The sequence below is a fragment of the Pediculus humanus genome, genomic scaffold, assembly GCF_000006295.1.
Source record: "Pediculus humanus corporis 1103172107888 genomic scaffold, whole genome shotgun sequence".
Classification (NCBI taxonomy): domain Eukaryota; kingdom Metazoa; phylum Arthropoda; class Insecta; order Psocodea; family Pediculidae; genus Pediculus; species Pediculus humanus.
In genome coordinates this window covers 97,511-108,349 of record NW_002987464.1, presented here as the reverse complement: position 1 = coordinate 108,349, position 10,839 = coordinate 97,511, and the positions used below count along the sequence as shown (strand labels likewise).

The window sequence follows — 10,839 nt, the reverse complement described above, 5'->3', positions numbered from 1 at the left end:
ATTTCTTTAATAAATAAAAAATAGTAATTTTATTTCTTTAAATAAATAATAATTACCGTAAAATAAAATAACGTGAGTTTCACGTTAAAACAATTTCACATTATAAAATAAAAAAAAAAACTTTAAAAAATGACTTTTTAATCAGTGAAAATATATATAATTACCAAATAGAAATTTCAAACATAATGTCATTTACTAAATCGAGCTTAATTAAGTTGGCAATACTGAAAAATCATGAAAAATCAATGTTGATAGACAAATTGGTTAAATAATATAATAATAATATAAGGAAATAAGAATTTTTTATGTGATGGTTTATTCAGATAGGACATGGTGAATGGTTTGTTTCTTTATAATAAAATAATTAAAAAAACAAGCTCTCAAAATTAAATCATTATTTTATTGGTTTTGTATTAGCATAAATTTTAAAGGTAAGATTTTTTTAGCGTTTTTAAGATAAAGGTCGATAACCCAAGCTATATTGTATTTATTTAATATTTTGTAATATGATGTCAAACTATGATTTATTTTTTACAAGATTGACTCAGTGTGGGGTTGGGCCTGCCCTCCCCTTCGCCTGCATTTGGCACCACCAACTCGCAGGATGGGGGAGATGGTTTTAGGGGAGCGGCCCCCATCGCCAGCAAGATTATCTCATACATCAGAGAAACATCCTAAAAGTACTCTAACCGAACTTAATGTTTTAAGAAGGCATAGAGAGCTTTGTGATGTAGTTTTGAATGTTGGGAACAGAAAAATCTTTGCTCACAGGTTTGAATTTGATTACTTAGTTTTATTATTCATATTCTTAGCCTTTTAGTCTTAAAAAGTTTTTTTTTTTTTTTTGTCACAGAGCCATACTTGCAGCCTGCAGCCCTTATTTTAGAGCCATGTTTACTGGAGAACTATCTGAATCAAGGCAAACTGAAGTTACTATAAGGGACATAGATGAAGTAGCAATGGAACTTTTAATCGATTTCTGTTATACTTCTCATATTGTTGTCGAAGAAGGAAATGTACAAACTTTATTGCCTGCAGGTATGCAAATTTTCATTTAAATAAAATTACTTGAAAACATTTCTTTTATATTTACTTATGGCAAAATATTATTTTTAGCTTGCCTTTTGCAATTGGTAGAAATTCAAGATATTTGTTGTGAATTTCTAAAAAGACAACTAGACCCTAGTAACTGTCTAGGAATTAGAGCTTTTGCAGATACTCACTCTTGCAGGGAGCTTTTAAGGATAGCCGATAAATTTACCCAACACAATTTTCAAGATGTTGGTATCAAATCGTAAAAAAAAAGTTTCATTTTTTGTTATTTCAGTAATCATGACAATGTACTTTTTGCAGGTTATGGAGAGTGAAGAATTTTTACTATTACCTGCTGGACAATTAGTCGATATAATATCAAGTGATGAGCTGAATGTCAGATCGGAAGAACAAGTTTACAGTGCTGTCATGAATTGGTTAAAATATAATGTATCTGAACGAAGGCAACATTTAGCTCAAGTAATAATTATAAATTTAATTTTTAAAAATTTAATCATAAATTCAAATGTTTACCATTTCTTTTCAATAATCAATTCAAGGTATTGCAACATGTTCGTTTACCTCTATTAAGTCCCAAGTTTTTAGTCGGAACTGTAGGCTCCGATTTACTCGTCAGAAGTGATGAAGCATGCAGAGATTTAGTAGATGAAGCCAAAAATTATTTATTACTTCCTCAAGAAAGACCATTAATGCAAGGACCAAGAACAAGGCCTAGAAGGCCTACCAGAAGAGGAGAAGTTTTATTTGCAGGTAAGTATTTTAATTACAGGTTAAACAAAATTTTTTTTTTTTTCCATTTTAATAATTTCATTTTTTTATTTTTAAATGTAGTTGGCGGTTGGTGTAGTGGAGATGCGATTGCTTCAGTTGAAAGGTTCGATCCACAATCTGCTGATTGGAAAATGGTTGCTCCAATGAGTAAAAGAAGATGTGGTGTAGGCGTCGCTGTTTTAAATGATTTGCTTTATGCTGTTGGTGGTCATGACGGGCAATCTTATTTAAATAGTACCGAAAGGTAAAACCTAATTTTAAACATTTCTGCACCTAAATCCATTTTCGGTTTATAATAAGGAAAATTATAATTAAAAATTTTCTTTCAGGTATGATCCTCAAACGAATCAATGGTCTTGTGATGTTGCTCCCACAACTTCATGCAGGACGAGTGTTGGTGTTGCAGTTTTAGATGGTTATCTATATGCTGTTGGTGGTCAAGACGGAGTTCAGTGTTTAAATCATGTCGAAAGGTAAATTTTTTTTTTAGGAAATAAATGAAATTGAAAAGATACACATAAAAGGAATATGTTTGAATTGGATTTGTTTTTTTTCAAGATACGATCCTAAGGAAAACAAATGGAGTAAAGTTGCCGCCATGTCTACCAGAAGATTGGGTGTTGCTGTTGCAGTACTAGGAGGCTTTTTATACGCCATTGGAGGATCTGATGGTCATTGTCCTTTAAATACAGGTATCTATTGAATACTTTAAAATGATTATTATTTATGATTTCACTTGGTTATCATCATCACTTTTGTACTTTTTCAAAGTCGAAAGATACGATCCGCGTCAAAATAAGTGGTCTACGGTGGCACCCATGTTCACGAGAAGAAAACATTTAGGTTGTGCCGTGTTTAACAATCTCATCTACGCTTGCGGAGGAAGAGATGATTGCATGGAGTTGTCTTTTGCTGAACGATACAATCCACACACCAACACTTGGAGTCCGATCGTAGCCATGACGTCTAGACGTAGCGGCGTCGGTTTGGCCGTAGTTAACGGACAGTTGTACGCCGTGGGTGGTTTCGACGGAACGGCGTATTTGAAAACGATCGAAGTTTACGACACGGAACAAAATCATTGGAGGTTGTGTGGGACGATGAATTATCGAAGACTTGGCGGTGGTGTCGGCGTCATGAGAGCTCCCGATAATTGTTTTTGGTAAAAAAAAAAAAAAAAAAAAAAAAGTCTTCCGTGTAACAAAGTTATTCCCACATTACATCTTTTTCGCATGAATGTGATGCCGACATTTTTTTTTTTTTTTTTTTCAGGCCGAGATCCGATGCTGTGTAATTACATTCATTCAACTTTCTCATGGTCTCAGTACGAATGGAAATTTAAAAGGGGGGAGGGGGGGGGAAATGCCTGGTGGTAATATTTTTTTTAATACTCGTCGGATGACATTATCGTTAGAGAAATGAATAGAGAAAATGTATGAAATATTGTAAAACCAAAAAATTTAATTAATAGTTACATAAAATAATTTTTTTTTTATATATAAAAATTTGAAAAAAAAAAGAAAAGAAAAATATTTTAACTGATTCATCGGTTGAAACAGTTGCCAATTTTTTTTTATTATTATTATCATTATTTTTTTTTTTAATAGAGTAAGCTACCTTTAATTTTATTGTCAATTTTAAAAATATACTGTGTTTATAAAAAAAGTCCAATAAAGACAAATTTATTGATCCCCTTTCTTTTTAATAAATAGTTTAAATTAGATATATTTTTTTTTAATTAAATGTTCTCGAAATTAATTTTGATCTTTTTACAGATATTTTGGAAAAATGGGAAAAATTTGATTTTGAAAAGATTTAATTATATTTGGAAATAAATTACACAAAGGTTTGATGACTTAAGTCAATCGATTACTCTTTACAAAATAAAATTTTTATGTAACAATGAAGATTTAAAATTTTATTTGCCATTACCTTGACTTCTAACCTACATAAATTTTATAATAATAATAATAATAATTCATTCTAACTTTGTTGTTTAATGCATTCTTGTACTCTTTCATTCATAATTTTTTTTAATTTTTTCCTTTCTTCTTCCATTTTAATGACAGATTTAGGAGCTAATCTTCCTCTTGCTTTTGTTTGAGGCGGTACCCAATTAAGAATATTCAATTGTTCATTTAAATACCCCTCTGCTGAAAAGGATTTACCTTCAGCGATTATATCTTTTAATCCTTGCTGAAATTATAATAATAATCGAGTAACAAAAATCGTTTAACAATTAAATAATTATTAACAAAAATTATTAAACAAACCTGAAATAAAAATTCTTTTTCCTTTTTAACTTTGTGTTTATATTTTTTAATTAAAAATTTATTTCTTTTTAAAAATTTCTTTCTTTTATGTTTTCTCATTTTTTTTATCCTTATTCTTATCATATGTATGGCTTTTTTACTAACAATATTATTTATGGGATCTGTTTTTTCTTGTTTAATAATACATGGAAGTTCGATATCCATAATTCCAGTATTTATTAAAGGAGTTTCAATTTTTTCCATTTTGGTAAAACTAGGATCTATAATTTCTTTTATCCTTCCATTGTAGGGCAAAGGAAAACTTGATGAATGATTCAAAAAGTTGTAACTCACTACAGAATCAATAATCCTACTAGCTTGATTTTTAAATACAGGTAAACTATTATTATCGAAGCTCGACATACATCCATAATTCAAAATTTTATTCGAATTATTAAAATTTGTTAGAGTTGCTGTAAAATATTTTAAATTAACATTAATTTCAATTAAATTGAATAACAAATCATTTGTTTAAATAAAATAAATCACCTTCTCCTTTAGAATAATATTTTTGGTTGATTGTTAGGTTAGATTTCGGTTTTAACTTTAACCCAAACACTAACTTTCCGAAACTTTTTCCCAAATTCATACTTGAAGTAGGTTGTTGTCGTTGTTAAAATTAAATAATTGTTTTTTTTTTTTTATAAATAAAAAATAAACTAAATAATTGATTAATTTTGAGGCACTTTTTGTTCTTCAGATGTATTAAGTACTTCTTGTTCCAATTGTTTTAAATCGATTTGTTGATCCTTCATTGCTTTTCTAACGCATTCATTGTATTGTTGAAATTGTTCCCTGCACATGGAATCATCAGTTTCTCCTTTTAAAAAATGATTTTTAAACCAATTTTGAAAACATGCATCATAATTTTTTTTAAATTCATTACAATTAGGTCCAATACTATTCATTGTTTATTTTGAATTTTTATTTTTTTTTTTTATTAAAGAATTAAACAAAAAAAATTTCAAGTTAAAATTATTAATAAATATTAGTAAATATACATATTACATGGGATGTAATTTTGAATATTCAAAGTTTTTGTTTTTATTCACTGAAGTGAAATAATATTTTTTTTTAGAATAAAATAAATCAAAAAATGTTTTACTTTTTAAAATAACATTTTAAAAATCAAATAATTTTTTTTTTTATTTCAGTTTAATGAGCATAACGCGAATTAAACGAAATTATAGAAAAGAGAAAATAATAAATAATTAAATGAATTAGAAATAATGAAGATAAGAATGTAAGTGCAAAAACATAGAAAATTACTTTTTTTTTTCTTTTTTTTTTTCCTTCACATTATTTTTTTTTTTATTGTTTTAATTTAATACAAAAATATAACTTACTTAACAATTTAATAAAAATATCCTTAATGGATAGAATTCTATGGTTGAAAATTTTTTCTTACTCTATGAAAAGTTTTTAAATATACAGAAAAAATTTTTTGTCAATTATTTGTTTAATATCATGAATTATATTTACTCCTTTAAATTATTAAATTATTAGAAATGTTTAATTAATTTTGAAAATATTTTAATTTTTTCTTGTAATGTTCTATTGTAAAATGTAGGACTCATAATAACAAAATTAATTAATTTTTTATATTGTAATTTTTCATGTTCTTATAATTTTTTTAATTTTTATTAATTAAATACATTTACTGGTGTTTAAATATATTTTAAATTTCTTACTATTAAATTCAAATTTATTTTCATCACTAGCTTTAATAACCAAAAAACGATTTAAAAATTTTAAAAAAATATGGCATAAAATTAATTTTGCCACTCAATTTTTGCAAATCCTAAAATTTTCATAAGATTAATTTTTCAATTAAATTAATTTATTTACATTAAAAGTTATTTTTAGAAAGAAAAAATTGATTAGAGTTTAAAAAATAGAAAAGAGTTTACATATATATTAATTACATAATATTAAAATAAAAATTTAGCCGTCGGTTAAATTCTTATAATGAGTTTTTAAATTTATTATTATTTTTTTGTTAATACAAGGCGGTGGCGCACAATTGAAAGATGGCGGGCCAGTCGAACTGTCAAGATCATCGATCGTGGGTGATCAACCCTGTTCGGGAACGCTTAATTTCAAAAACTACCGTTGAAATATTAATTTTTTCGGAGTTTTTCAACAGATGCGTATTTGAAAAATTAACTCGTTTTAAACAAACGTTTTTTTTTTAATTTCGAAACATTTAACGTTAAACATTTTGTATATATAATAATGACATCAAATTATTTCCGTTAAAATAACGCTGTCAATATCGTTTTGAATTTAGTTGACATAATTATTTTTCATAATTAAACGGTATTTTTCTACAAAAAGCGGGTCGAAAATACATTTCCACGTAAGTATTTATTTTAAATCACTCATAAAATATATTAAAATATTAATTTTTACACTTTAATCCATCTTTATCGATGAGTTTTCCCCATGTATGGTTGTTCATAACCGGTTGTAAATATCATTTTTTTTTTGCTGTTAGATTTTAACAACAGTCATTGGAAATTTTTATTATTCTTTATATTTTATATAATAAATATTTCCTTTATAAGTATATTTTAAATATTGCAACGGTTAGAAAAATATAATCAAATTAAATAAAAACAATATACATATACATACATAATTTATGAATCATTAAAATTAAAAGGATGACAATATCAAAGCATGAATTTGCTAAAATTTACTATTTAATTTTTGACTTTATTATTATTATTATTATTATTATTATTATAATTAACAAATTAATCAAATTTCTTTCTAGTGTAATTACTAATTAACTAAATTACAATATTAGTTTTATTAGTTATCATAATGGTGTCTGTAATTGTTACATCATTTTCTATAAACTTTTTTTAATAGTTATTTAATGTAATTGACCAAATTTTATATTTTTGATTTTAAAAAAAAATTGAACTTTAACCCTTTTTCTTTTATTATCAAGTAAAAATATATAAAATTAAATATATTAAAATTAATAATTTGATGTAGAATATATTAATATGGCATTAACATTCCCTTTCTTATTGAGAATTTTACAAAATTCATTTTTATGTATTTTCCTTTTACTTAAACATTTAAATAAGAAAATTCTTTTTTTTTTTTTTACAACAAAACAAACAATAAAGCAGGTATAATAATAATAATAATTGATTTGTTAAACAAACAAACAAACAAACAAAATGGTTTTAAACAATTTAATTATAATGATATTTGTGTGTTTAAACCTTACATAAGATTTGTGGTTTTTTTTTTTTAATTAAAAAATTTGGTCAATTAGAATATACAGGTCGAGACAGGTTCATGTGTAATCTCCCGAGAAGTTAAAACGAGTAAAGTGATGAGTGGGAGTGGGAGTGTGGGGGGAATTAAGGTATTTAGGAAACAGAGACCGGATGTTATATGGCATATTAATTTCAAATTTTGTCACATTTTTTTTCTTTTTTTTTTTTCCTCGTATTTATATTTTTCCAAGCCGTTTGTATTTTATTTTATTTTATTTACATTTATAAAAAAAAAAAAAAAAATTTGCGTTTTAATTAAAATTATTATTATTATTATTAAAGTTAAAATTTTTTTTTTCCAGTTTATTTACGATCGTTATTGCTTTTTTTTTGGTTTTCGTTTTCCAGTTTTGAATTTTAAATGATTCATTATCATTATTATTAATATTTTTTTATACTCTCATTTACAGATACACATAATGCGTGAGTGCCAAAAATATTCGTCACCGTCATATTCATTTCAAATTTATCAAATGATTTGATTATTAAAAATGTTGGAAACGAATTAATTATTCATTTCACAACGATCAATGTTTAGTTAAAATGATCGGAAAATCGAGGGGGCCGGGTCCCCCTTTTCACAGGAAATGGATACCTTATTTAATATTTATTTTTTCCGCCGTTCAATGCGTTTTTTCGGAAGGAAACAAAATATGTAAGTTTTCATTTTTTCCAATTTCCTTTTTTTTTTATAAATAACAAAAAAATTAATAATAATAATAATTAATCAATAACACATTTTTGCCTCGATATAATAAATATTATTATTATTATTAATAATTTTCGTAAATTAAAAAATATCGAAATATCGAAGTCGTTTAAAAAAAGGATTTTCTTTTGTGATGAGTAAAAAGAAAATTTTTTTTCCATAACATTTTCCAATCAAACACGATTTTCTTTTGGAAAATTTTAAATTTTTTTCACGTAAATTATTATTATTATTATTATTTAGATAACATTTATATAAATAATTATTTTAAAAAATCGATATTTTCATCGATGATTAATAATTTTTTTTAACGCGATTGAAAATTCGTATAACAAAATTTATAAATCAATTAAATTATTGATTCTATATCCTTTATTTAATTAATAATAATAATAATAATAATAATAATAATAATAATAATAATAATAATAATACGTAAAAACGTTTATATCGAATAAAAATTTTTCCATTTCCTTTCGGTTTATTTTTTAATAATAATAATAATAATGATGATGATGATGATGATAGAAAAACATGAAATCTTCAAGTTTCCTATATAATCTCGATAAAAAAAACTTTTTTCTCATCAATCAATAACCTGAAAATTTATTGACGATGGTTGTTCAATCAGAGAGAGAGAGTTAAGCGTTATTAAAATGATAACATTTTCACTTTCTTTTTTCTTTTTTTTTTTCTAGAAAAAAATCTCGAAGATGCTTTTAACAAGCGTTTCCTACCCCCCTCTCTCCTCCCCTCCCCTTTCTCCTTTCCCTTCGTCTTTTTTCTTTTCATTTTTCTCTTTCTTTTTATTGTCATTTTTTTTTTTTTTTTTTTTTGTAACGGTTTTGCAGAATAATCAACAGTTTAAAAACAAATTTAGATTAGATTATCATTATTATTATTATTATTATTATTCTATTATTATTATTATTATCCTTTTGGAAATAAATAAATTAAAAGCGATCTCAGGTGTAAAGTGTTCATTTTCGGTCCGATTCCTATTTATCATTTAAAATAACGAGATTTCATTTTCAAAATAATTTATTTATTTATTTATTTTTTCGAATTTAAACATTGTCCGAACGCGTATACGAATAGAAACTTTTGAATTATTATTATTATTATTATTATTATTATTATCATCATTATTAAATAATAGATTTTTTTATTTATTTAAATTTTAATTTTGGGGGGTTATTATTGGGACAAGTGACAAAAACCAAACGATGAAATCAAAATTTTTTTAAAAATTTAATTTTAAATTAGCATATTTTTAATTAACTTTTTATTATTATTATCATCATCATCATCATTATTATTATTAAATAAAAGCTTTAAAACCAAAAAAAAAAAAAAAAAAAAAAAAAAAAAGGAAAATTCTCTAACAAGAATTTTTACTGCATTTTATTTAAGCAATTATATTTACGAGGTTTTTTTTTATTTTATTTTCTTCTTCTTCTTCTTATTTCACAATCATAATCAACTCCAGACAAAAGCTGACATGGAGAAAGAAAAAAATAATAATAATTGCTTTCATTTCCAATCTTTTTTTATATCTTTCTTTTTCCAGCTTTTATTGAGATTTTATATATATTTATATAGGTAAAGATAATTTTCATTAGGGTCGACAGAAAAAAAAAAAAAAAAAAAAAGAGATTAAAGCTTTACGAAAATAATAATAATTATTATTATTATTACGGTTAAATTTCTTATAGTTTTTGATTAAGAGAAAGAGAGAGAGAGAGAGAGAGAGAGAGAGAGAGAGAAAGAGAGAGAGAAAATCAAACTTCAATAAAATTTTTTTTTTCTTTACTTATTTATGCATCGAAAGGAAATGGAAAAAAAATTTTTCTGACGGATTTCAAAAGAAAATTATTATTATTATTATTATTTGGTAATAAATAGATAGTTTAGTCATATAATAAAAATTTTATTGCACAATTTTCACGTTTTAAGTTTTTATGTGCGTGTGTGTGTGTGCGTGCGTGTGCGTGTGCGTATGCGTATGTATAAATTGAAATACTTTATCCCGGGAAAATTTGTCATTTTTAAAACTTCATTTTTTTCCCCAAAAAGTTTATTATTAATATTATTATTTGTCAATATAGTTTTGCCCTAATTTGTTTTAAAAAAGAAATCAAATCAAACAAACAATGAATGAATGAATGAATGAATGAATGAATGAATAAATGAATTCGATTCCCCCTTTTATTTATATTGCCATTTAGAAAATTATTATATATATATATATATATATATATATATATATATATATATAAAGAAAACAAATATAAAATAAATAAGTTAAAACTTTTAATAATGTTTAATTGTTAGGAAAAATAATAATAATAAGTAAATCGATTGGTCGTTTGTTTCGATAGTTATATATACGATTACTCGATACGATATCGAAAAATATCGAAACGATAGCAAAAAAAATTTTCCTGATGTTTTTTTTCGTATCGAATTTGATTTTTGTAAAAGTAATAAATCATCAACGATTATATTAATAACAAATTTATGTAAATAATAATTACGAGGTTGGAAGAAAAACAACAATATGCGCATGCGTGAAATTTCTCCCCCCCGCCGCTCCCCCCACGATTTCTACCATATTTCTATATTTTTTTTTTTTTAAATAAATAATTTTAATTGGATTAAAAAAAAAAAAAAATATATATATATATATATATTT

General features: G+C 24.6%; 3 protein-coding genes across 3 annotated transcripts; 1 reads left to right on the top strand and 2 right to left on the bottom strand.

Annotated features, from left to right (window-relative positions):
• Positions 1-330: 330 nt before the first annotated feature.
• Positions 331-3,118, top strand: Phum_PHUM394520 (uncharacterized protein; the record flags this gene model as incomplete). The annotated part of the gene is made up of 11 exons (XM_002428577.1): positions 331-333; positions 539-771; positions 854-1,038; positions 1,117-1,280; positions 1,354-1,512; positions 1,593-1,803; positions 1,885-2,068; positions 2,154-2,297; positions 2,383-2,516; positions 2,596-2,986; positions 3,097-3,118. 11 exons carry the CDS (start codon positions 331-333, stop codon positions 3,116-3,118), a joined length of 1,830 nt encoding a protein of 609 aa, XP_002428622.1.
• Positions 3,119-3,807: 689 nt separating this feature from the next.
• Phum_PHUM394510 (uncharacterized protein) lies at positions 3,808-4,499 on the bottom strand (the record flags this gene model as incomplete). Its single annotated transcript, XM_002428576.1, has 2 exons — positions 3,808-4,020; positions 4,242-4,499. The coding sequence occupies 2 exons, from the start codon at positions 4,497-4,499 to the stop codon at positions 3,808-3,810; spliced, it is 471 nt and encodes a 156-aa protein (XP_002428621.1).
• A 308-nt stretch (positions 4,500-4,807) lies between these two features.
• Phum_PHUM394500 (TP53-regulated inhibitor of apoptosis, putative) lies at positions 4,808-5,044 on the bottom strand (the record flags this gene model as incomplete). Its single annotated transcript, XM_002428575.1, has 1 exon — positions 4,808-5,044. One exon carries the CDS (start codon positions 5,042-5,044, stop codon positions 4,808-4,810), a length of 237 nt encoding a protein of 78 aa, XP_002428620.1.
• Positions 5,045-10,839: the final 5,795 nt, after the last annotated feature.